Here is a 27,547-nt window from a genome sequence, read left to right as displayed (position 1 = left end):
GTGGTTACACGACTGACCAACTGACTGACTTTCTGAATGAATGCATTAGTTTTTACTTTGTATTCCCTGATAATCAACTGGACTTAGACATATTCTATTTCAAGCAGAGGACTATTTCATTTGAGGTATCAGAATGCTTTCTTTACTTGCTGAGAAACACTTTTTGTGACTGAGTAACACTTCTTCCTCTGAGTATTGCTTCCTCTTTGTTGATACAGAATAAATATCAGAGTCCTTACAGGATGTGTGTGGTGTAGCATGACAGACAACTGGGGTTTCCTCTGATGTGCTGTGGACTTGGCAGCATTAATAGAGGAATGATCGGTAGTCAGACACAGTAGTGCGCTGGGCTGGCATTCGAGGAAGTGGGCACCGCTTCTGTGATTGTGGAGTAGAGTGGCCATTGCAGGAAGTACCCAGTTTAATTGGAGAATTAAAACAGCACCTCAGCAGAGCCGTTCTTGGACTTTTCTTTGGCAGAGCCCATGTTTTCACACCCTTCCTTTGACTGTGTCCTGTGGCTGCTACTACTTCCAAGTAAGTCTGGGCATGGACCTTTGCAATTGTGTAGTGCAAGGTAAGGATACAAGGACAGCTGTCGTAACCTTTGCAATAGCAAAAGTTGGGAAGCAACCTAAAGATTCACAAACAGAGAAGTTTGCAAAATAAATAGTGCTGTATCTATCTTACCAACAGTGAAATTAACTAAACATAATGATATGAAGTAACTCTGATTCATAATGTTAATTTTAAAAAGCAAGGAGCAGGCTCTGGCCAGTTGGCTCAGTTGTAGAGCATCGACCTGGCATGTGGATGTCCTGGGCTTGATTCCCAGTCAGGGCAGAGAGGAGAGGTGACCATCTGCTTCTTCCCCCACCCTCTTCTCTCTCTCTCTCTCTCTCTCTCTCTCTTCCCATCCCTGCAGCCATAACTCAATTTATTTGAGCATGTAGGCCCCAGGCACTAAGGATGGCTCCTTTGAGCCTCAGCTTCAGGCACTAAAATAGCTCGTTGGGAGCATGGCCCCAGACCAGGGTTGCCAGGTGGATCCCAGGATCCTGGTTGGGGTGCATGTGGGAGTCTGTCTCTGTATCTCCCCTACTCTAACTTAAAAAAAGAAAAAGAAAAGAAAACAAGGAGCAGAATATTACAGATAGTAGACATCTATTTTATGTGTGTGTATGTATGTGTGTGTGTGTTGTAGGTTGTGAGAATAAATGAATGTTTCTTAATGTATAGCCTCTGGGAAAGGGAGCTGGGAAATAGGAAAGAGGAACAGAGAAGACTTTTCATATGCCTTTTATACTATTTGACTGTTTTACTATGTATGTTTATTATTGTTAAGAGGCAACTAATTTTAAACCTTAAAGCAGCCATACGTTAGATTCTTATTCAAGTAAGGGTATTTATTCATTATATGCCCGGTGGGGGGGAAAAATACGAATTGTGTTGGGATAACTGCCCTTTGTTGATGAACAGACAGCTAACTCACATGGTGAGCTGTTTTCCTGGCTGAAAATTACTATTTCCATCAGCCCTGCCCTCCAGTGTTCACAGGACTAGGCCACAGTTCTCTCCTAGAGCTCTGGTTCTCACAGTGGGGGTCTGAGAGCAACCATGTCTGCAATACCAGGGAACTTGTTAGAAATCCAAATGTTTCTGCCCCAGCCCAGATTTATTAAGCCAGTAATTCTAGTGGTTGAGCCCAGTCATCTCTGTTTTTTTGTTTTTTTTTGTTTTTCATTTTTCCGAAGCTGGAAACGGGGAGGCAGTCAGACAGACTCCCGCATGCGCCCAACCGGGATCCTCCTGGCATGCCCACCAGGGGGTGATGTTCTGCCCCATCTGGGGCGTCACTCTGTTGCATCCAGAGCCATTCTAGCACCTGAGGCAGAGGCCACAGAGCCATCGCCAGCGCCCGGGCCATCTTTGCTCCAATGGAGCTTCGGCTGTGGGAGGGGAAGAGAGAGACAGAGAAGAAGGAGAGGGGGAGGGGTGGAGAAGCAGATGGGCTCTTCTCCTGTGTGCCCTGGCCGGGAATCGAACCTGGGACTCCTGCACTCCAGGCCGACGCTCTACTGCTGAGCCAACCGGCCAGGGCCAGTCATCTCTGTTTTAACCAGACTTCCCGGTGATCCTGGCGGCCTCACGTCTGAGAGTCATTGCCACAGTGGTCTTCCTCCAGACGGGGTAGCAGCCGTGCTTTCTCTGTATGTACAAGGCATTACTTATTTGCCCTTCCCCCGAATGGTCCAGTCTCACTCATTGCCTGCATCTTGCTCTCCTCTTTTTATTCAGGGCCTTTGGAAGGCTCACACACAGCTGAGGTGGGTCAGAATGCTTATCTACACTGCTCCTACTCTCCAGCCAGCCCTGAGGCTCTCGTGCCTGTGTGCTGGGGCAAGGGACCCTGCCCTGCGTTTGACTGTCAGAGTACACTGCTCCGCACTGATGGAAGGGACTTGAAGTTCCAGGTATCCAGCAGATACCAGCTCAGGGGGTACATCCAAAGAGGAGATGTGTCCTTGACCATAGAGAATGTGACTCTAGCCGACAGTGGGACCTATTGCTGCCGCATCCAGTTCCCAGGCCCAATGAATGATAAAAAGTCAGACCTGAAGTTGGACATCAGACCAGGTGAGTGGACCTTTGCATGCTTTCTGTATGGAAAGCATGATCTGCAGACCATGTGAAATATACTGATGGCCTCACTTCTGCCCTCCCCAATTATAGCCCTGGTGGGGGCTCCTAAGGCCTACAACCCTGTCAGTGCTGCCCAGCCATGTTTAATTCCTCTGTCTATATTGGAACTCATGGACGGGATCCATGAACTGGGAGGAAAGGCCTCGGTTAGTGGTTGGGACCCCGACTGCACTTTAAATTCACCCTAGGGCCTTTCTAACACCTATAAATGCCTGAGCCCTGCCCACTATCCAGAGAAACCTGCGTCTCTGGAGGCAGAGCCTGAGCACGGGGATTTCACAAAGTCGTGCAGCCAGTATTGAGACCCACTGAACTGTGCATGAGGGTTGGGGGAGGGGGGGTGATGTGCTTGTATGTTTTCAGGTGCACAGAGCATGAACTTTGTGGCTGATGGAGCCGGGTTCAACTCCTTCTCTGCCTCTTAAACTCGGTGACTTCTTCCTCTATGAAATATGATCATACCTGCCATATAGGCCATTGGAAGGATTTTAGATGTGTTTTGTAAAGTATTTAAGTGTGACCTTTTGTGTGGCTGTTAGTTCTATTAACAGTTAGACTGTGACAATGATGACTGTAGCAGAGTTCTTAATCTGTGTCGTGAACATTTTACATGTGTGACATACTCTTAAGGAAGGAGTCCAGGTTTGAAAGTTGAGCACGTGTTTCTCTCTCTCTCTCTCTCTTTTTTTTTTTTTTTTTTTTTTACAGAGACAGAGAGAGAGTCAGAGAGAGGGACAGACAGACAGGAACAGAGAGAGATGAGAAGCATCAATCATTAGTTTTTCGTTGCAACACCTTAGTTGTTCATTGATTGCTTTCTCATTTGTGCCTTGACCGCGGGCCTTCAGCAGACCGAGTAACCCCTTGCTCAAGCCAGCGACCTTGGGTCCAAGCTGGTGAGCTTTTTGCTCAAGTCAGATGAGCTCGCACTCAAACTGGCAACCTCGGGGTCTCGAACCTGGGTCCTCCGCATCCCAGTCTAACGCTCTATCCACTGCACCACCGCTTGGTCAGGTGATGTGTTTCTCTTTATCTGTTGTGTTTCTTGTATTCTCTTGCTGCCCCTTTGATGCCTTGAAATAAGCTCTCTGCTCTCAGAGAAGCCTCATCCTCACATTGCTTTCTGACATTAGCCAAGGTCAGCCCTGCGGGGACTCCACGGAGGGATCCCACTACAGCTTTTCCAAGGATGTTCTCCACCGCGGAGCATGGCCCAGGTAATTATACACGGGCTGTGGGGGCGAGCCTTCAGGGGGAGTCTGAGTTCAGGGCATTTTGAATATGGGAAAATGAGGAGACAGTTGAAGAGTGGAGGTATGAGTGTATCTGCACACAGGACGTGGTATTTCAGGTGCGGGAGGGGGTGGAGATAACCTTGTGCTGGGGAGAATGAGCCCTGGGCTAGGACTCTTGATTACTCACCGCCTAGCCCGGGGTCAATGCCTTTCACTTCTTGGGATCTCAGTTTTCTCTTCTGTCCAGAGAATTTTGGATTTCATGACCCAAAAAAATTTCTGACCCCTACCTAAAAGAATTTGAATCTGTATATGTTAATAAGTAAGGAAAGCAAAATTTCTAATATTGCCATCACTGCAAAAAGGACAGTCTTTGCCTGACCAGGCAGTGGCGCAGTGGAGCATCAGACTGGGATGCGGAGGACCCAGGTTTGAGATCCTGAGGTCGCTAGTTTGAGCGTGGACTCATCTCTTTAGAGCAAAGCTCACCAGCTTGGACCCAAGGTCGCTGGCTTGAGCAAGGGGTCACTCGGTTTGCTGAAGGCTCACGGTCAAGGCACATATGAGAAAGCAATCAATGAACAACTAAAGTGTTGCCACGAAAAACTGATGATTGATGCTTCTCATCTCTCTCCGTTCCTGTCTGTCTATCCCTCTCTCTGACTCTTTGACTTTGTAAAAAAATTTTTTTAAAAAAGGACAGTCTTTTATATCAAGTAAACTTAATCTAGTGAAAAACTCTACATTGTACTATTATTTTGTGTTTTATTCCTGAACTTGTGATGTTTTTTGTTGAATTGGCTCCAATCCCTGTTGGGGGATGGATTAGGTCATTTCTTGGACCCTCTCTAACTGGAATAAAGCCCAGCATCCTTCTCAGAATTTTTAAAAACATTTTATTTATCCATTTTTATTGAGGGGGGGATAGAACAGGGGGAGGAGCAGGAAGCATCAACTCCCATATGTGCCTTGACCAGGCAAGCCCAGGGTTTTGAACCAACAACCTCAGCATTCCAGGTCAATGCTTTATCCACTGTGCCACCACGGGTCAGGCCCTTCTCAGATTTTTTTTTTTTTATAAAAAAATTTTTATTTTAATGGGGTGACATCAATAAATCAGGGTACATATATTCAAAGAAAACATGCCCAGGTTATCTTGTCATTCAATTCTGTTGCATACCCATCACCCAAAGAGAGATTGTCTTCCATTCACCTTCTATCTAGTTTTCTTTGTACCCCTCCCCCTGCCCTCCCTCTCTCCCTCCTTCCCTCCCCCCCGCCCCCCATAACCACCACACTCTTGTCCATGTCTCTTAGTCTCGTTTTTATGTCCCACCATTGTATGGAATCCTACAGTTCTTGTTTTTTTCTGATTTACTTATTTCACTCCATATAATGTTATCAAGATCCCACCATTTTGTTGTAAGTGATCCGATGTTATCATTTCTTATGGCTGAATAGTGTACCATGGTGTATATGCGCCACATCTTCTTTATCTAGTCTTCTATTTTTATTATTTTTTTTACAGTGATTAAAGCCTTTAAGCAAACTCTTGGCCAATACAGCAAAAACTGGGGTTGGGTTGTATTTTTCAGGGATTTGGCATGGTGATGGGGCCAACTTGGACTTGGTGAACATGTTAAGGACACTACTCTTTTATGGATTCTTGCTGTATTGGCCTTCTCAGATTTTGATCTCAGTAAGAATTGCTACATTCTTTATGGAATTCACCAAGGACTTTTCCATGCTGCTCTGGAAGAGAAGATAGGGTCATATTTATCAGAAAGGCTTATTTTAAATATTTTCTCACAGAGACCTGGTCTCTCTTAAACTCTCTGGATTTCAGTTTTTATTCTGTAAAATAAAGTTAAAAACAGGTAAATCCTATTTCCTAATCTCATAAGTGGCATTTTATGAGATTTAAATAAATGTGTCTAAAGTGCTTAGCCCAGGCCCTGGCCGGTTGGCTCAGCGGTAGAGTGTCGGCCTGGCGTGCGGAGGACCTGGGTTCGATTCCCGGCCAGGGCACACAGGAGAAGCGCCCATTTGCTTCTCCACCCCTCTGCTGCGCCTTCCTCTCTGTCTCTCTCTTCCCCTCCCGCAGCCAAGGCTCCATTGGAGCAAAGATGGCCTGGGCACTGGGGATGGCTCTGTGGCCTCTGCCTCAGGCGCTAGAGTGGCTCTGGTTGTGGCATGGCGACGCCCAGGATGGGCAGAGCATCGCCCCCTGGTGGGCAGAGCGTCGCCCCATGGTGGGCGTGCCGGGTGGATCCCGGTTGGGCACATGCGGGAGTCTGTCTGACTGTCTCTCCTTGTTTCCAGCTTCAGAAAAAAAAAATGCAAAAAAATAAAAAAATAAAAAATAAAGTGCTTAGCCCAGTTTCTGATGACAGCATATATTCAGTACATGCTAGTTTTTGTTGCTATCATTATCAGTAAGAACCAGAGGCAGAGTGAGATTGTGGGTAAGTGCTTCAGTGGCTGGTAGAATGCGTTTTAATGTCAGCTCTCCATACTAGACTTGTTAACTCAGTCAAGCTGCTCAAACTCTATGAGGCTCAATTTCCTCACCTCTCCTATGAAGTAGTGTGCCTAGTTCATAGGATTGTAAAGACTGAATGTACCAGTATGTGAAATGCTCAGCATAGTACCTGGCCCACAAAAGGATTCAAAATTAGTTATTATTACAGTTTTTAGATTCAGCTTTCTAAAGGCTAAATCTTTGGTGGTTCTTTAGTGATTGTTAGCCACCATGACATAAAATTAAAGAGGAAATGAAATTTGGTGGGAACAGATGATCACCCACATTGTGGGCTAATGAAGTAATACTAGATATTTATTGTATGCTATTACTATCTTTTTAAAATTCTATAAGCACTGACCTAGAAGACACTTCAGGGGTCATTTCATCCCACTGTTCCATCCTGTGCCCTAGTGTTCTTTATAAGATCACCACCAAGTAGGTATTTATTCAGTGCCCACACACATTCCTGAATGGTAGCTCACTTCCTTGTGAGGCAGTGGGTTTCCTTAGAGTTGTCTGCACCACACACAGAAGTCTCCTCCCTTTCAGCTTTCACTTGTTTATTCCTTCCTTCTCTAGTGGTCGGCAAACCGTGGCTCGTGAGCCACATGCGACTCTTTGGCCCCTTGAGTGTGGCTCAAAGGCCAGCTTAGGAGTACCCTAATTAAGTTAATGACAATGTACCTACCTATATAGTTTAAGTTTAAAAATTTGGCTCTCAAAAGAAATTTCAATCGTACTGTTGATATTTGGCTCTGTTGACTAATGAGTGTGCCGACCACGGGTCTAGGCAACCAGAGTAGGGCCATCATTAGCATCAGGGGATATCGCCACAGTATCTGTAACCTCTGAGCTTTTCAAACATGGGAGAAAACATCTAACAAACAAACAAAAGACAATGCCTTCAAAATAGAAAAGTAGCCCTGGCTGAACAGCTCGGTGGTTTAGGGTCGTCCTGCAATGCGGAGGTTGCCGGTTCAATTCCCTGGTCAGGGCACATACAGGAGCAGCTCGATGTTCCTCTCTCTCTCTTTCTCTCTCTCTCTCTCTCTCTCTCTCTCCCTGTGTTTCTCAAGTAAATAAAATAAATTAAATAAGTGGAAAAGGAAAACAGCCCTGGCCAGTTGGCTCAGTAGTAGAGCGTCAGCCTAGCGTGCAGGAGTCCTGGGTTCGATTCCCGGCCAGGGCACACAGGAGAAGCGCCCATCTGCTTCTCCACCCCTCCTGGCCTGGGCGCTGAGGATGGCTCCATGGCCTGTGCCTCAGGCACTAGAATGGCTCTAGTTGCAACAGAGCGACACCCTAGATGGGCAGAGCATCGCCCCCTGGTGGGCGTGCCGGGTGGATCCTGGTTGGGCGCATGCGGGAGTCTGTCTGACTGCCTCCCCATTTCCAACTTCAGAAAAATACACACACACACAATAAAAAGAAAGAAAAGTAAAATAAAATATTTAAATTAATGATATTTAATTGCATATTTATGATAGGTAACATGTCAGTTAGTTACCCTCAACTCAACTTATATGTAGTTAAATATACCTTTTCTTTAATTTGAAATGTGGGTAAATTTTGTTGGTCTGTTAATTAGTTAATGTGAAGAGTATGGAGATTTCCAATAGGATTATAGTCATCTTTAAGATTTTTATAAACTCAGATAAAAGAAAACATTTTTAAATGTTCTCTTTGTTATTCTTCCTCTTTGTGGCAGAAACACAGACACTGGAAACGCTTCATGATAAACATCAAACTGTAAGTGACTTTGTGCATGTGTGTGAGCTAACATTGTGTTTAACTCAGAGAAAAGAAATTATGGCTTTAGCCTTCCCTCCAGCCCACCCTTTCCCTGGTGGACAATGCCTTCATCTTCCCCAGTTTCAGATGCCTGGACTGTAGCATGTTGAGGACAATGGTCTGTTGTCAGCATGGATGCAGTGGTGCCCGTGAGGTGCCTGGCACGTAGGAAGTGCTGGAAAACCAAATGAAGCATTAGCACTCTGTCCCTCATCTCAGAGGTCACAGCTGTGTCCCCTATGAAAATTCAGAGACCCTCCACTGCCCTAGAGTATGTTTTTTCTTGCTTCCATTGCAATCCAACTGAAAAAGATTATTTCCTGTTTAAATTTATTTATTTATGCATGACAAGATACTGGTCAGAAATAGTCTAAGCCCTAAATTTATATATCTAACTATAATATAAATCAAGCTATATTGCAGTTAACAACAAGTTTAGTGCCCTCATGTTCTTAGAGTAAAAGAGAAAAATTCTAGAAAGCAAACTTATAGCAATGACTAAAACATTTTTGATGATTCATCCAGGGCTCCTCCTTCATTCGATTTAGTCTCCAACTTCTGTTCACAACTGAGGCTCAGCATTTTGTATTTGTCCCTCCCTTCTTTGTGATCAAAGATTACTTCTGTACACCCATAGTGCTTGATCCACAATATCTTGCATAGAGCACTTCTTCAGTAAATGTTTATTGAATAAATGGAGGATTTAATTTCCTTGACTTCTTTGTTTCTAGTGTTTACTGTTTTTCTAAAGGGGGAACTTGAAATTTAAAAGCAGAGAATTTTCTATGTGACTCTCAGTTATCAAAGAACCATATTAATTACAACAATAGCAATAGCAATTATTAAGCACTTATCATCGATCAGGTGCTACACCAAGCATTTTATATATATGTCTTGCCCCTTCATTTTCCTAATAACTCTACAAGATGACTTAGCTCATGGTGACAGAGCTTGTTGTTGAATCCAGGACTGTCTGGCTTCAAAGCCTTGGCTCTATGTTGCTGTCTTTCTATGAAAATAGCAGTTTCACCATAAGACACCAAATTTAGACCTCTCTAAAACTTCCTGGGACTGCTGGGCAATCTTGAATGAACAAGGCTCTGAAGCCCATTTTTACTAAGAGCTCCTACTTTAGCCACAGCACAGAAGAGCACATTTTAATCCCCTGTGATTCTAAAGGTTAAGCAGCTCCCTTTCTTTGGGTGGTTTCCGGCTTGTCTAGAAGGGAACAGATCAAGGGTGGGTTCAAGGTTCCTGTACTCCTGTGATGCTGCAAAAGAGGTGGTCCAATGCACAAGTCTGAAAATGGCTGAGCATCCAACTAATTTCTGGCCATGTGCTTCAATTCTGTTTGTGTTTCCATAGCAAATACCCACATTGGCTAATGAGTTACAAGACTCTGGTGCGATCACCCGAATGAGTGTGTACATCGGACTAGGGACCTCTGCTGGGCTGGCTCTGGTTCTTATCTTCGGTGCTTTAATTCTCAAATGTAAGTCATTTGATGTTGTCTGTCTCTCCCTCTGGAAAGGAACTGTTAATATAGGAACAAATATAAACCTAGATAGAAATATAAGTTTATATTTATACCTAAAGGTGATTAGACTAAAACTCTTTAGTCCTTCCAGACCCTAGCAATAAAAGCTAATTTTTATCCAACAGTTATGTAATAAGCAGGCATTGTGCTAACTGTTTTACATATACAGTATTTCATCATAATCTCCACCTTCTTAGGTAGGGTTATTACCCCATTTGACAGCAGGGGAGAGTAGAGCTTAGAGAGAGAAAGTCACTTTCCCAAGGTTTCAGAATGAGAAAGTGGCAGAGCTGGAAGTCAGATCCAGGAAGGCTGAGTTCAGTACCTGTTCTCTTACCTTTTGTTAAGAAAGTGAACCTTTTTAATTCATGAATATGTCTAGGTTTATTAGGAAGTACAGCAGTGAAATCCTTTCCTTCTGTGAATTTTGCTACCTCTTCATTTCTAAGGCATAGATCTTTTTTTTTCCTTTTTTTTTTTTTTTACAGAGACAGAGAAAGAGTCAGAGAGAGGGATAGACAGGGACAGACAGACAGGAACAGAGAGAGATGAGAAGCATCAATCGTCAGTTTTTTGTTGCGACTCCTTAGTTGTTCATTGATTGCTTTCTCATATGTGCCTTGACTGTGGGCCTTTAGCAGACCGAGTAACCCCTTGCTCGAGCCAGCAACTTTAGGTCCAAGCTGGTGAGCTTTTTTTTTGCTCAAGCCAGATGAGCCCGCACTCAAGCTGGTGACCTCAGGGTCTCAAACCTGGGTCCTCCGCATCCCAGTCTGATGCTCTATCCACTGCACCACCGCCTGGTCAGGCTAAGGAATAGATCTATAGAGTGAGGTATCAAGTCCTTTTTAATACTAGGTCATGGCCAAAACTATAGCTTTAGTATTTTCCTCTACTGTGGCACTGAGCACATGCAATTTCTTCTAAGTTATTTATTATTAAACAAAATTATTTATTGATTTTTAAAAAAGAGAGAGGAAGGGAGAGAGGAAGAGAAAGAGAGAAGGAAGGAGAGAAACATGGATTTGTTGTTCCACTTATTTCTGCATTCATTGGTTAATTCTTGTATGTGCCCTGACTGGGGATCGAACCTACAACCTCAGTGTATCAGGAAGATGCTCAGCTATCCAGCCAGGGCCTACTTATCTTTATTTTTTAAAAATGCAATTGAAGTATGATTTGTATACAATAAACTTTATATTTTAATTGTATACCACTGGATGAATTTCAGTGGATAATTACATGTGGGAAACTGGGAAACTATGACCACAATCAAGACCCAAATATTTGATCAGCCCCCAAACCTCACACACTCTTAAAATTGTGATATAGCCTCGTCTCTCTAACACAGAGGCCAGGGCCTTCTACCCCAGGGCTTAGTGCATTCTAGCCTTTCTTTCCGATACACAAACACGCTAACTAACCACTCCATATTTGCCTAAGACGTGGGACTTCCAGTGCTAGTACTGTGACAGTGCAGGGAAAACCAGGATGAACTGGTCACCCTGACCTGACTGTGTGGCTAGAAGCAGTTAAGTATTTACGGGCATTAAATTTTTACAACTAGTCTACTGAGAAAGGTATTAATATTTTTTTTTAATAAATTTTTATTAATGTTAATGGGATGACATTAATAATTCAGGGTACATATATTCAAAGAAAAACATGTCTAGGTTATCTTGTCATTAAATTATGTTGCATACCCCTCGCCCAGAGTCAGATTGTCCTCCGCCACCCTCTATCTAGTTTTCTCTGTGCCCCTCCCCCTCCCCCTAAATCTCTCCCTCCCTCCCTCCTGCGTCCTCCCTCCCCCCACCCCTGGTAACCACCACACTCTTGTCCATGTCTCTTAGTCTCGTTTTTATGTTCCACCAATGTATGGAATCATGTAGTTCTTGTTTTTTTCTGATTTACTTATTTCACTCCGTATAATGTTATCAAGATCCCACCATTTTGCTATAAATGATCTAATGTCATCATTTCTTATGGCTGAGTAGTATTCCATAGTGTATATGTGCCACATCTTCTTTATCCAATCCTCTATTGAAGGGCTTTTTGGTTGTTTCCATGTCTTGGCCACTGTGAACAATGCTGCTATGAACATGGGGCTACATGTGTCTTTACGTATCAATGATTCTGAGGTTTTGGGGTATATACCCAGTAGAGGGATTGCTGGGTCATAAGGTAGTTCTATTTGCAGTTTTTTGAGGAACCACCATACTTTCCTCCATAGTGGTTGTACTACTTTACATTCCCACCAACAGTGTATGAGGGTTCCTTTTTCTCCACATCCTCTCCAACATTTGTTATTACCCGTCTTGTTGATAATAGCTAATCTAACAGGGGTGAGGTGGTATCTCATTGTAGTTTTGATTTGCATTTCTCTAATAACTAATGAAGCTGAGCATCTTTTCATATATCTGTTGGCCATTTGTATTTCTTCCTGGGAGAAGTGTCTGTTCATGTCCTCTTCCCATTTTTTTATTGGATTGTTTGTTTGTTTGTTGTTGAGTTTTATGAGTTCTTTGTAAATTTTGGATATTAGGCCCTTATCTGAGCTGTCGTTTGAAAATATCAGTTCCCATTTAGTTGGCTGTCTGTTTATTTTGATATCAGTTTCTCTTGCTGAGCAAAAACTTTTAATTCTGATGTAGTCCCATTCATTTATCTTTGCCTTCACTTCTCTTGCCATTGGAGTCAAGTTCATAAAATGTTCTTTAAAACCCAGATCCAGCCTGACCAGGCGGTGGCGCAGTGGATACAGTGTCGGACTGGGATGTGGAGGACCCGGGTTCGAGACCCCAAGGTCGCCAACTTGAGCGCGGGCTCATCTGGCTTGAGCAAAAAGCTCACCAGCTTGGACAGAAAGTCGCTGGCTTGAGCAAGGGGTTACTGGGTCTGCTGTAGCCCCACGGTCAAGGCACATATGAGAAAGCAATCAATGAACAACTAAGGTGTTGCAACGAAAAACTGATGATTGATGCTTCTCATCTCTCTCTGTTCCTGTCTGTCTGTCCCTATCTATCCCTCTCTCTGACTCTATCTGAAGAAAAAAAAAAAAAAAGATGTTAGATGTTATAAAACCCAGATCCATGAGTTTAGTACCTATGTCTTCTTCTATGTACTTTATTGTTTCAGATCTTATATTTAGGTCTTTGATCCATTTTGAATTAATTTTAGTACACGGGGACAGGCTGTAGTCGAGTTTCATTCTTTTGCATGTGGCTTTCCAGTTTTCCCAACACCATTTGTTGAAGAGGCTTTCTTTTCTCCATTTTGTGTTGTTGGCCCCTTTATCAAAGATTATTTGACCATATATATGTGGTTTTATTTCTGGGCTTTCTATTCTGTTCCATTGGTCTGAGTGTCTATTTTTCTGCCAATTCCATGCAGTTTTGATTATTATGGCCCTATAATATAGTTTAAAGTCAGGTATTGTAATGCCCCCAGCTTCATTCTTTTTCCTTAGGATTGCTTTGGCTATTCGGGGTTTTTTATACTTCCATATAAATCTGATGATTTTTTGTTCCATTTCTTTAAAAAATGTCATAGGAATTTTGATGGGAATTGCATTAAATTTATATATTACTTTGGGTAATATGGCCATTTTAATTATATTTATTCTTCCTATCCAAGAACAAGGAATATTTTTCCATCTCATTGTGTCTTTTTCTATTTCTCTTAGCAATGCCTTGTAGTTTTCTTTATATAGGTCCTTTACATTCTTTGTTATGTTTATTCCTAGGTATTTAATTTTTTTTGTTGCAAACGTGAAGGGGATTATTTTTTTGAGTTCGTTTTCTAATATTTCATTGTTGGCATATAGAAAGGCTATGGACTTCTGTATGTTAATTTTGTATCCTGCGACCTTACTGTATTGGTTTATTGTTTGTAGTAATCTTTTTGTGGAGTCCTTTGGGTTTTCGATGTATAGGATCATATCATCAGCAAAAAGTGATACCTTTACTTCTTCTTTTCCGATATGGATGCCTTTTATTTCTTTGTCTTGTCTGATTGCTCTGGCCAGCACTTCTAGCACCACGTTGAAAGGTATTAATATTATTCCAACTTACCAAATGGAGACCAGCGTGCTGAAAGTTTGGTTACATGCCCAGTCACACAGTTAATTGCTATCCATGGTCTTTGAAATCAGGGCTCTCCTGCTCCCCCTGTTAGCTTATTCTGCCATTATTGCGAAACGGGTTGTATAGAGAGAAACTGTTCGCCTACACGTACCCGGGTTTACCAGAGGCAGCAGTGGAGTTTGTGAATTGATCACATGAATATAGTCTATGGATTGATTAGGAGCAGTGATGACAGTCATAACTTTTTGAATTCTGTCAAGGCCTGAATGTTAAGGCCCAATCGAGAATGTGAGAAGGGGTTTGAAGGGAGGGTCGTGAGGACTGGAAAGAGTCTGACATTTTGTACACAAATATACATTACTCCAGAATCACAGCTACTGAGAAGAACCTGGGGAAGTCCTGTTCAATTTGCAGTCTCATCCCAAGCAGTTTCTCAAGAAAATTTTACAACCATGGTGACAGGTTTTTAAGTCATATCATCAAAGACATAACTTGACACTCAATAATGCCTAGTAATCCTACTTTTATTTTATTTTTAAATTTTTATTTAGTTTTATGACAGAGAACAAGAGAGGAACAGATACGGACAGACAGACAGGAAGAAAGAGATGAGAAGTATCAATCATCAATTTTTTGTTGCAGCACCATAGTTGTTCATTGACTGCTTTTTCATATGTGCCTTTACTGGGAGCTATAACAAAGCAAGTGACCCCTTGCTCAAGCCAGAGATCTTGGGTCAAGCTGTTGATCTTAGGCTTCAAGCCAGTGACCTTTAGGCTCAAGCCAGTGACCATGGGGTCATGTCTATGGCCCCATGCTCAAGCTGGTGACCTTGTGCTCAAGCTGATGAGCCCACGCTCAAGCCAGATAGGCCCATGCTCAAGCCAGCAATCTCAGGGTTTCGAGTCTGGGTCCTCTGCACCCCAGTCTGACACTTTATCCACTGCACCACCAAGTAGTCAGGCGTGCCCAGAAATCCTACATCTTTCTAGTGCACTCTGAGATGAACATCCCTTCCTCATGCCATTCTGACCTCCTGCATTGTCACTCAGCTGATGAGATATCAAAGGCCTGTTCCATCTGCTGTGCCTTAGCCTAGCCTTCATTCCTCCTTTCCTCCCTTTCTCTAGAATTATATCATGCTTTCTATTTATGCTAATCTCATTAGTGTAAAAATATGTTCTGGTCTCCACATTCCTCTCCAGCCACTCCCATTTCTCTGCTGTCCCTCACAGCCTTATTCCTCAGAAGTCGTTGCTGCTCCTCATCGCCCCACCACTGTCAACCCCCCCTCCTAGCTTCTCCCCCAAAGCTCCGTGGGAGGTTCAGTCAAGATCACCAATGACGTCCATTGTGCTAAATGCATTAGACACCTCTGCCTTCATTGTAGTCAATCGTTCAGCAATACTGAAGTTGACCCTCACTCACTCTAGAAAGTCTCCCGCCCTGGCTGGTTGGCTCAGTGGTAGAGCGTCGGCCTGGCATGCAGAAGTCTCAGGTTCGATTCCCGGCCAGGGCACACAGGAGAAGCGCCCATCTGCTTCTCCACCCCCACCCCCTCTCCTTCCTCTCTGTCTCTCTCTTCCCCTCCCGCAGCCAAGGCTCCATTGGAGCAAAGATGGCCCGGGTGCTGGGGATGGCTCCATGGCCTCTGCCTCAGGCGCTAGAGTGGCTCTGGTCACAACAGAGTGACGCCCCGAATGGCAGAGCATCGCCCCCTGGTGGGCGTGCCAGGTGGATCCTGGTCGGGCGCATGCGGGAGTCTGTCTGACTGTCTCCCCGTTTCCAGCTTCAGAAAAATACAACAAAAAAAGAAAGTCTCCCTTCCTTTGGTTTCGGGAACACCGCTTTCCCCCTCATCGGCCATTCCTTTTCAGTCATTTTTATTCCTCTTCTGCTTGACTTTTAGGCGCTGAGATCCCTCAGTGCCAGCCGTTTCCCTCCTGTACTCTGTGTGATGACCTGTGTTCCATAGACTTCAGTGTCATCCTCAGTGTCGCTCTCCAACTCTGAGTGTTTGTCCAGTTGATACTTCCATTGATGTCTCCAATGTCTCCAGTCTAACCTGTGCAGTGGAACTCTAGTCTGTACTGGACCTTCCCTGAGTGCAGCTTCTCCTCCCCTTGTCTTGCCCAGCCTCGTGTTCCACACCACCCATCTGGTTTCTTAAGCCGAAAAGCCAGGAGTCATCTTTGAATCCTCTCTTTCCTCTCTCCTCCCACACAATCTAGGTTCAATTCATTACTTTTCATCCCTCTTGGTCACCACCTCACTCTGAAGCACCATCATCTCTGTTACTTAACTTGTCACTTTATTATACCTCTTTTCAATCCACTTTCAAAATAGCAGCCTGAGTTCTTCAAATCCAATCAGACCATATTTCTGCCTTTAGTTATTTCTTACAGGACTTAGAATAAAATAAAAACTTTGTGACTCAAAGTGTCCTATAGGACCTAACCCTAGCCTACCTCTCAGACCTTATCCCGGGCCGCCCTCCTATTCCAGCCGTGTTTTCAGTTTCAGGTGCTCACCTTGATCTTTATCGGAGGTTGTCTCTGCCTGGAATGCCCGTCTGGCCCTTCACCTGGCTGACTCAGTCTCTTCCTTCAGAGTTGACCTTAAAGGTCACCTTTTCTCAGAGCGCTTTCCTGACCACCTCCTCTATTATCAGTTCTAGTGCATTATTGGCTTTCTTTATATCACATTGCAATGAGAGATTGTTATTATTCTTATCCTGCATTCTTTTTAAAATCCTTCCTATAGCCCTGGCCAGATGGCTCAGTTGGTTAGAGCATTGTCCTGGAGCACAGAGGTTGCCAGTTCAATCCCTGGACAGGGCACATACAGGACAAGATTGATGTTTCTGTCTCTTTCTCCCCCCACTTTCTCTTTCTAAAATCAATAAAATAAACAATTAAAAAAATCCTTCCTAGATAACTAGAACATAAGTCAAGGTTCATAATTCACCTTTGTGTCTGTGGTGCTTAGCACGCTACCAGACATATAGTAGGTGTTCCATATACTTGTTAAATATGCAAAGTGCATCTTTATTTCTTTCTAGAATACTTTGTGTAATAGACAAAAACACACATTTGTAGTTTGACTTAATTGAATCTAAGGAAAGACCATATTTTCTTAAACAATCCTTGCCTCCAGTTAGTCCATTTTATTTACTTATGAAAGCAATTTTAATGGACTTTTCTTTCCTTTTTTATCTAGGGTATTCATATAGGAAAGAGAAATTACAGAACTCACGGTAAGAATAAGGCGGAGGGGGGTACTAGGGTAAAGCGGGAGTCTGGGACCCCAACTCTAATATGTCCTTGATCTTGACTCTTAGAAGTCCCGTCCTGGGAATTTGGGATGCAATCTTATTCTCCCTTTTTGCTTTAGGCCTAGATTTATGAAATGCAAATATGCTGCTTGGTTTACTTCCTGATCTCTCTACCTTCCTTAGTCCTAAAGTTAAGGTATAAATTTATGTCCCCATTGATAGGAAATACTTATTTCTTTCTACATCACTGGTCTTCTCATGCAACTGACCCTTCGGTTGACTGAGCGTTTACTATATCCAGGCTCCGGTCTGGGCACTGGGTTCCAGAAGAACAGGAAACCCAGATTCTACTCCCAGGGCTTCTGTAGCCCACTCCAGGTATTCGTAACTCCAGGTATTCTTACCTTTTAGAATCACTTATGACACTTACACGTTCTGTTGTCAATGCCACAGAAAGGAAGTCAGAATCTTTAGGGCTGAGGCCTAAGGACAGGTAGTTTTCTAAGAGGTTTCCAAATGATTCTGATGTGCACAGAGGGTTGAGACCTACTGGCCCAGGGGCTCCAGTGGCGCAATCGGTTAGTGCATGGTACTTATCCGACAGTGCAGAGCGGAGAACTACTGGCCCGTTATATGCAGTCTTAGTCTCCATTCCTGACTACATTCACACATGTTCACACACATGTGTATACCTCAAATTCAAATGCATGTGGGTTATGTATCTTTTACTAGATTTTAGTGACATTTGGTACATTGGTAGAATGCTGTGTAATTCAAGAAAAAAAAATGACTCTATCCATAGAATACTATCTAAACAATAATTTTAGACTAAGTAGAGAAAATATATTCATTAAGAAATGGTAGCCTGCCTGACCAAGCGGTGGTGCAGTGGATAGAGCATCAGAATGGGATGCGGAGGACCCAGGTTCGAGACCCCAAGGTCGCCAGCTTCAGCGCAGGCTCATCTGGTTTGAGCAAAGCTCACCATCTTGGGCCCAAGGTTGCTGGCTTGAGCAAGGGGTTACTCCGATCTGCTGCAGCCCCACGGTCAAGGCACATATGAGAAAGCAATCAATGACCAACTAAGGTGTTGCAACGAAAATCACCACTAGAGCCCTGGCCGGTTGGCTCAGTGGTAGAGTGTCGGCCTGGTGTGTAGGAGTCCTGGGTTCGATTCCCGGCCAGGGCACACAGGAGAAGCGCCTATCTGCTTCTCCACCTTTCCCCCTCTCCTTCCTCTCTGTCTCTCTCTTCCCCTCCCGCAGCCGAGGCTCCACTAGAGCAAAGTTTGCCCGGGTGCTGAGGATGGCTCTTTGGCCTCTGCCTCAGGCACTAGAGTGGCTCTGATTGTAGCAGAGTGGCGCCCCAAGATGGGCAGAGCTTTGTCCCCTGGTGGGCATGCCGGGTGGATCCCGGTCGGGAGCATGCGGTAGTCTGTCTGACTGCCTCCCCGTTTCCAGCTTTGGAAAAATACAAAAAAAAAGAAAAAATCACCACTAATGATTGATGCTTCTCATCTCTCTCCATTCCCGTCTGTCTGTCCCTGTCTATCTCTTGCTCTGACTCTCTGTTTCTGTAAAAAAAACAAATAAATAAAAAAAAAAAATAAAAGCACTTATACAGAAATGGTAGCCTGCCCTGGCCAGTTGGCTCAGTGATAGAGCGTCGGCCTGGCGTGCAGGAGTCCCGGGTTCAATTCCCGGCCAGGGCACACAGGAGAAGCGCTCATCTGCTTCTCCACCCCTCCCCCTCTCCTTCCTCTCTGTCTCTCTTCCCCTCCTGCAGCCAAGGCTCCATTGGAGCAAAGTTGGCCCGGGCACTGAGGATGGCTCCATAGCCTCTGCCTCAGGCACTAGAATGGCTCTGGTTGCAACAGAGCAATGCCCCAGATGGGCAGAGCATCGCCCCCTGGTATGCATGCCGGGTGGATCCCTGTCAGGCTCATGCAGGAGTCTGTCTGACTGCCTCCCCGTTTCCAGCTTCGGAAAAATACAAAAAGAAAAAGAAAAAGAAATGGTAGCCTGACCAGGCAGTGGCACAGTAGTAGATAGAGCGTCAGACTTGGATGTGTAGGACCCAGGTCGAGACCCTGAGGCCACCAGCTTGAGCGTGGGCTCATCTGGTTGAGCAAAGCTCACCAGCTTGGACCCAAGGTCACTGGCTCGAGGAAGGGGTTACTCGGTCTGCTGAAGGCCCATGGTCAAGGCACATATGAGAAAGCAATCAATGAACAACAAAGGTATCACAACAAAAAACTAATGATTGATGCTTCACATCTCTCTCCATTCCTGTCTGTCCCTATCTATCCCTCTCTCTGAGTCTCTCTCTGTCTCTGAAAAAAAAAAAGTAGTCTGCTGTAAAGAATTCAAAAGTGCTCAAGTAAAATATTTAATTATCAGTGGTTTTATATCATCTGCGTCACTATTTTTTCTTAAAACTGAAACCTGGAGAGCATTTGAGATCTTGCTCCTGGTGTTTGTCCTCAGTGCGCCTGAAATAAACTCATAAAAAAACCCTGAAACCTGAAATGTGATAACATTTATGGATATCATTTATGTGCATTAATTCTTTATTTGCTGATATTGGGGTGATGTTCATCTTTACCAATAAAGGTAAACTTCATAGAAAATAAGGGACTTGTCTGTCACATGAACAACTGGGTCCCCTTAGCACAGCACCTGATACTTAGTAGTCACTTATAAATATTTGATTACTGACTGAGTAAATGTTCCTTGTAGCAGCTTGGTGAGAGAGAGTGCTAATTATTCCCATTTTACAGATGAAGACTTTGAGAGGCAAAGTCGACTAATATCAACATGTAGCCTTCATGGGATTTGTGTGTTTTGTTCACTGCTGCATCTCTTGCTGCAAAAAATAGTGTGGAACACACTAACTATTTCCTGAATAAATGAACAAAAAGCCAGAGCCGAGCTTACCCAAGATTATATGGCTGGTAAATTACAGAGACAAAACTTAAACTCTCATCTGATTGGATGCATAGCATTCATTCTTTTTTTGTCTCCTCTAACTTTTTCAGCCCACAGAAGAATTGAAATAATAGTACAAGGAAGAATTCTTCCCCTAAACATGCTATTTAACATTTTGAAATGTTTGCTTTCTCTGTTTCTGTAATTATACACACAATTTTTTTCTGGACCATTCTAAGGATGTTTCAGACATTTTAACACTTCACCAAAACTTTAGTCTGTACCTTCTAAGAATAAGGATATTATCTTAGATTACACAATGATATTTTTTATACTTAAGAAAATTAAGATTGACTCAACTTTTCTTAATGTTCCTCAAATTATTCTATTTCCTGTTTTTTTCCCCTAGTCAGGACCCAACCAAGCATCATGTAGGCATCTTTTCAGCAAAGCTATTTTCGTTCTCTCAGTTTCCCGGGAAATGCTTACCCCAATGCAGCATTTTATTTCCACAGCCTCGTCACTTTGGCCAACCTCCCTCCCTCAGGGTTAGAAAATACAGTAGCAGAGGGGATGCGCTCCAATGACAACGTCTACATAATAGAGGAGAACGTGTATGAGCTGGAGGACCCGTGTGAGTATTACTGCTACGACAGGAGTGGGCAGCCATGCTGACACCTCGGGCTGTCACCACTCTGTGCCATCAGGCCCAGCTTTATTTTTGAGCTTGTGTGGTCTTCTTGAAAACTCTCCAGTGTGTCAGCTGATTGGCCTAACGTTCTGCCCACAGCTGCCTCCTGAGCATTCTGTCTCCATTTTCTGAAGATGATCAGCTGCTCACCTAAGGACTGACCTGTGACCTGCACCACACTCGGACTGGTTACCACATTCTCTCTGCATTCCAGCCAACCAAGACTGCTAATGGGGGCGTTACAATTCAAATGAGCTTTTGTGTAAAGTTGGAATTCTTAATGTGGGTGCTCTTGAATTCCGGGAACTTCATTCCCATGATGTGTCCACGACGCACCTGAAACTAGAGAAAACTATGTGCTGAGCTCTGTGCAAGTCTTTTTTGGTAGAGAGTCTTAAGGGGTCAGTGGTTTTCAAAGAGAACAATGACTCATAAGAGGTTAAGAAAGTACTGGAGTAGGATTATATGGTTTGAAGGTTTATGGTGGCTTTGAATGAGGACTCTCCAACAGGAGCTGCCACTGCACAGGGGTCCTTTCCCAGCTGAGAAGCCGCCGCTTCTGGAGAAAAAGGAAGCTCACTCTGTGTGTGTCGTCAAGTTCTGCTTGGGGTGCACTCAGAGGGAAACATTGTGACCAACTTCTGCATTCGTGGAGAGAACCAGAGCTCGGCCTCTCACAGAAGAAGAAGCAGCGCCTGGGGTGCAGTCTCTGTTTCCTGGTGGAAAGAAGGCCAAGGGCGCCAGCTATCTGTTTGTCAGCGTCAGATCCCTGGGTGGGAAGACAGTGGTCCCTAGGTTTCCGTCCCAAGCTTGTGGGGACTGGCCTGCCTCACCTCTTTGCTGCCTCCCGAGAGCCCGGCACTGCCCTCCCACATAACAGAAGTTACTAACATCTCTGGAGTGAAACATGAACTGAGCAGAATTGTAGCTTTCTGGGAGCCTTCTCCTTTGGAGAGCTCAGACAGAGCTCTGTAACCTCTCTTCTGGGAGCGCTCACAACCATGCCTGTGCCCTGTGTGCTCTTAGGTAGGCCAGTGGCCGCTGTGTCTCCGCATCCCCTCCCGCATCAGGCGCCTGGAAGGCTGTTACCCTGTCTGTGTCCCCTTTGCTGAGCCTCCTCAGCACAGACGGATCCATCACAGTGTCTTCCTGTCACTGCCTGAAACTGCCCCTCCCCAGGGATGACTGAACTCTGGCTGCGTGCCATGGCCGTGAGTCACCAATGACACAGGCAGGGGGTTGCTTGTTTCTAGAAGGCTTTCTGACCTTCTGAAACACTGTGTGAATTACCTGGATTTCCCCATGTATAAGATGCACCCTTTTCCGAAAAATTTGGAGTCTAAAAGCTGGGTTTGTCTTATACAGTGGTTGTAGATTTTTTTTTTTACTTTCATTTCCACTTTTTCGTGCTTGTTTTTGAACTCATTGTTGAAGACAGTGATTCGTCATCAGACACAGATGAGGACAAGCTAATGGATGTGAGTTTTGACAGTGATGAAGAGTTGTATGAATTTTATGATGAATAAAACTTGAGTTCAATAACTTTACGTAATACTTTTTTTTTTTCTTCAAATTTCAGCCCCCCGAATTACGGTGTGTTTTATACGTGGGAAAATACAGTAATTTGTTTGGGCTGCATGTAGACAGTTTTGGAAAGCACTGGGTTTCTATAGGGAGATATGTAAAGGGGATCATTTTATAAAGTCGCAGACAGTGTCTTTATTCAAGTTGAAAAATTAATCATAATCAAAATTATGAATTCAGTTCTGACCTGTGTTGGCTCAGTGGATGGGGCGTCAACCTGGAACACTGAGGTCACTGGTTTGAAATGAAACCCTGGGCTTGCCTGGTCAAGGCACATTTGGGAGTTGATGCTTCCTGCTCCTCCCCCTTCTCTCTCTCCTCTCTAAAATGAATAAATAAAATTAAAAAACCCACAAAATTATGAATTCAGGAGTGAAGGGACTTCAGAACACATTTGGATTAGATCAGTGGTTCCCCTCCAAAGGAGATTCTTATCCTACAAAAATCTTTAAACAAGGGTATGTATACAAGGTTCATCATAGCAACAACATTTACTTTTTCTATCATCAGGGGAGCCGTTGATTATTGTGGTCCATCAGCACACTGGTGCGGGTAAAGAGACTGAGGTGGTTTCACAATTGAGCTGATTTGCTAATTGAACAAATATTTATTAGTGCTCACTATGTGCTGAGTACTCTGATGCTGAGACCAAATAGAGACACATCCCTGACCCCTTAGAACTTCTTGTCTGACAGACAGGAGGATTCATTCCATCCATTCATTCTGTGAACAATTATTGGTATCTATACTGTCAGGCACTAGGAATACGGCAGTGAGGAAGCAGATAAAATCCTAACACAGCTTACATTATTTGTCAGAGGGGAATGCTATATCGCTAAGTCAAAAGGAATAAAGTGTTCTGAAACACTATAAGTGATGCAGATCTTTTTCTTTGCCTTAAAAAAGAATTGGAGAAAGTGCCTGACTTGTGGTGGCGCAGTGGATAAGGCGTTGACCTGGAACGCTGAGGTCGCCGGTTCGAAACCCTGGGCTTGCTCAGTCAAGGCACATATGGGAGTTGATGCTTCTTGCTCCTCCCCCTCCTCTCTCCACCCCCTTCTGTAAAATGAATAAATAAAATCTTTAAAAAAAAAAAAGAATTGAAGGAATACCTGCAGTCTCTGTGTTATGAACGAGATAGGTTCTATAAGTTTGAAAATGTTTAAGTATTTATGTGCACAGAAGGGTAAAAATAAATACTATGTTAAGACAAACATCTGTCTAAATTGCATTTATTAGGTAAATGTACCTGTTCCAACTTACATACAAATTCAACTTAGGAACATACTGAGCAAACCTATCTTGTTTGTAACCCGGGGACTACCTGTGTACCCTAATTATTATGGTTACCCCACAGGGGCATATGGTCAAGAGAAAGACTTTCCTTTTTACTTTTACTGCTCTGTAATGGTTTGATGATTTGCATTCTCTTTTGTAATAAAAAGATTAGATTTAAGCATTATAGCAATGTTTTCCTGCCTGCCCTCCACCTCATAGAAAGAAGTCAAGACTGGACAGGTTAAGTGACTTAAAGGTCGAGGCCAGCAGTAGAGTGGGGCTGCAAGTTAGGGCTGGAATCCTGGTCTTCACAGTAGAATCTACTCTACACCAATTATTTGGAATAGGAAACATGGTAGAAAGGGGAACAAAAAGCTGCTACAAGTGCCCTACAGATGACAAGGGGTAGCTTAAATACAGAATAATAGTATTGAACATGTGGTCTGTTCATAGAAGTATGTTTGGATTTTTTTCCTCCAGAGCTCTAAGCGACTCACAGGCTGTGAAAAAGGGAGGTGTCCCCATATCTATTTGGACTAAAAATGTAAGGTCTTACTATGGGTTTTGTTTTTGTTTCGGTCTTGCTGTTTTAGCTGTCTATTATTTTTCCTAGGTTTGGAATTCCTGAAGCAGAAATTCCAAGTGGTTCCTCATTTTATTGTACTTTGCTTTGTTGTGCTTCACAGGCTTTGGGTTTGTCTTTTTTTACAAATTGAAGGCAGGGCCCTTCACTGGCAAAAATATTCTGACTTGCTTTATTGTAGGCACTCTGGAACTGAACCCACAATATCTCCAAGGTGTGCCTGCAATTGATTTTGTGGTATTCTCACGTGTCTATTCCCATTTTAATTTTATTCTCATTTAAAGTTAAATTCAGCCCTGGCTGATAGCTCAGTTTGTTAGAGCATCCTCCCAATGCTCCAAGGTTGTGGGTTTGATCCCTGGTCAGGGCACATATAAGAATCAACCACTGAATGTATAAATAAGTGCAAAAACAGATCAGTGCTGGCCCTGGCCAGTTGGCTCAGTGGTAGAGCGTCGGCCTGGCGTGCAGGAGTCCCAGGTTTGATTCCTGGCCAGAGCACACAGGAGAAGCGCCCATCTGCTTCTCCACCCCTCCCCCTCTCCTTCCTCTCTGTCTTTCTCTTCCCCTCCCGCAGTCAAGACTCCATTGAAGCAAAGTTTGCCTGAGTGCTGAGGATGGCTCTGTGGCCTCTGCCTCAGGCACTAGAATGGCTCTGGTTGCAACAGAGCAACACCCAGATGGGCAGAGCATCACCCCCTTGTAGGCATGCCAGATGGATCCCAGTCAGGTGCATGCGGGAGTCTATCTGACTGCCTCCTCATTTCCAACTTCAGAAAAATACCAAAAAATAAATTAAAAAAAAATTAAAATAAAAAACCCCCCAGATCAGTGCTTCTCTCTCTCTCTTTCTCTCTCTCTAAAATAAATGAATTAATTAAATAAGTTAAATTAAAAAAAAAACAAAAAACTAAAACTCATTAACTTGTCCCCAGCTCTCTATTGAGAAAGTACGGATTCTTTTGGAGACAAGCAAAGATGCGCTAGAGCTGTAATTTTTAAGATTTTCCATCAGTCTTTTCGGGGACTCAGTTGGAAAGTGGGGACAAGGAGTGAGGCGGCTGGACCAATTGGGTGAAAGCTTCTCAGTCGTAAGAGAGCTCAGATTTTGGCTGATTTGCTGTGGAAACCTGTGTGAAGAGCAGTATCGGTCAGAGACGTTACATTCGGGTTTCTAGATCCTCTGTATCTTTTCTCAGTTATATTGACTGCAATGATAAAGGTCATTCGGAGTGACTCATTTACTCATAGTAACTTTTTTTTGTAAGTAAATTCTTGTTCAAATTCCTTCTGCTTATGGTGTGACTCTCTTTTCCTCGGAGAAACTGTAAGACTTTTTTTAATGATTACACTGGGGAACAAAATTTTTGTTGCATACACAAGAATACTTGTTCTTACCTAACTCAAGTGTGCTGATCTCAAATATGACAATAGTTTTCCTTTGTAAGCTACAGTTTTTTTTGCAATTCAAGATTTTAGGTTTTCATCTTATTGTAAAATTTTCAACATTTAGTTTAACATAATGAAGTAGAATGTCTTCTTGGGCATCATCTTTGTGAAAATATAATAATTTATATAATGCAGTAATACACTAATACACTAAAAGATATGATTGCATCAGAATTTGTCTACAGCCTGACCAGGCGGTGGTGCAGTGAATAGAGCATCGGACTGGAATGTGGAGGACCCAGGTTCAAGACCCTGAGATCGCCAGCTTGAGAGCAGGCTCATCTGGTTTGAGGGGGAAAAAAATTTGTTTACAATTTTGAAATAGAACATATTAAAACACCTACTTTAAACATAAAATTGCGCAAAACTTATTTAAATTCTATTCAGGCAAAAATTTGCATTTGTAGCTCTTGCATTTGTGTACTTGTTGAGGACAGTCTCGTTTGATGCTCCAGCAGTAGTCTGCCATCATATTTCTGTCCCATCACCCCGGATAAAGTTCTTCCATCATCTTCAGATCTTTTTTTTTTATTTTATTTATTCATTTTAGAGAGGAGAGAGAAAGGGAGAGAGAGAGACAGAGAGGGAGAGAGAGAGAAGAGAGAGAAGGTGGGGAGGAGCAGGAAGCATCAACTCCCATATGTGCCTTGACCAGGCAAGCCCAGGGTTTCGAACCAGCGACCTCAGCATTTCCAGATCGACACTTTATCACTACGCCACCACAGGTCAGGCCATCTTCAGATCTTGATGAAAGCATTCTCCCTGCTCATCACTAACAGCTCCAAGATTTTCGGGAAACTTATCAAGGTGACTGTTCAGGAAGTGAATCTTAACACTCATGTTATATCCAATGTCGCGGAAACCCAACAGCATCCTTTGAACCAGAAGTTCATAGTTTTCTGCTTTTTTGTTGCCAAGGAAGTTCTGCTTTCTCCTCCTTATTCTTCCTGGCAAATTCTTTGTCACATATGAGAGTTCAAATTTGAGGTCCATTGAATACACTTGCCTTTATCTTCTCGAAAGACAGGTAGGAAAAGCAGAAATAATATGTTTAAAGCATTCACTTTCTCTATTCAAAGCCTGAACAAACTGCTTCATTAAGCCAAGTTTGATGTGAAGTGGGAGGAAAATGATCCTGTCTCAATTAACTACAGGTTCATTCACAATATTTTGCATTCCTACTTCCAGAGCTTCACGTTTTGGCCACTCCTTCTGTGTCCAGTGTTTCTCCCGAGCTCGGCTGTCCCACAAACACAGAAAGCAAGGATACTTCGTGAAACCTCTCTGTTGTCTTAGTAGAAAATTTACCATTTTAAGATCCCACACAAATCATCCAGTTATGCTCCTCATATTTCAGTAAGACAAGGACAATTTTTACGTCATTATAATCTTCTAGCAGATGAGTTGAATAACCAATTGGAACCTCTGCATAAACATTACCGTTGTGTAGGAGAACACATTTCAGACTCCATTTAAGCTGTCAAGAAATAGCCGCCATTCTGTTGGACTGTAAGTGGTAACAGCTGGCTGAGAAGACTCTGATATCATGACAGTAAACAAAGTGTTTGTCTTTGGAAAAAAAACCCACAAAAATTTGTTCACGCTTCCTGAAATGGGATACTTTAGCTGACTGGTGAAGTACATTCTTTTCTTGAAGCCTGGAGGCTAATAACTCAAGCTTTCTTTCTTTCTTTCTTTCTTTCTTTCTTTCTTTTTTTTTTTTTTTTTACAGAGACAAAGAGAGAGTCAGAGAGAGGGATAGACAGGGACAGACAGACAGGAACAGAAAGATGAAAAGCATCAATTATTAGTTTTTCGTTGCACATTGTGACACCTTAGTTGTTCATTGATTGCTTTCTCATATGTGCCTTGACCATGGGCCTTCA

At 43.3% G+C, this 27,547-nt stretch overlaps 1 protein-coding gene across 2 annotated transcripts; it reads left to right on the top strand.

Annotated features, from left to right (window-relative positions):
• Positions 1 to 256: 256 nt before the first annotated feature.
• On the top strand, positions 257 to 22,259 carry LOC136375851 (hepatitis A virus cellular receptor 2-like). 2 transcript variants are annotated; one of them, XM_066341618.1, is made up of 7 exons: positions 257 to 537; positions 2,299 to 2,637; positions 3,837 to 3,920; positions 8,171 to 8,211; positions 9,619 to 9,745; positions 17,095 to 17,131; positions 20,592 to 22,259. In XM_066341618.1, the coding sequence occupies exons 1-7, from the start codon at positions 486 to 488 to the stop codon at positions 20,749 to 20,751; spliced, it is 840 nt and encodes a 279-aa protein (XP_066197715.1). In that variant the 5' UTR covers positions 257 to 485; the 3' UTR covers positions 20,752 to 22,259. The 2 variants fall into 2 exon arrangements, with proteins under 2 accessions (XP_066197715.1, XP_066197716.1); XM_066341619.1 differs by lacking the exon at positions 3,837 to 3,920.
• Positions 22,260 to 27,547: the final 5,288 nt, after the last annotated feature.

Source organism: Saccopteryx leptura, chromosome 6 (genome assembly GCF_036850995.1).
Source record: "Saccopteryx leptura isolate mSacLep1 chromosome 6, mSacLep1_pri_phased_curated, whole genome shotgun sequence".
Taxonomy (NCBI): Eukaryota; Metazoa; Chordata; class Mammalia; order Chiroptera; family Emballonuridae; genus Saccopteryx; species Saccopteryx leptura.
The sequence above is the reverse complement of the archived record's forward strand: the minus strand, read 5'-3'. Positions and strand labels throughout refer to the sequence as shown.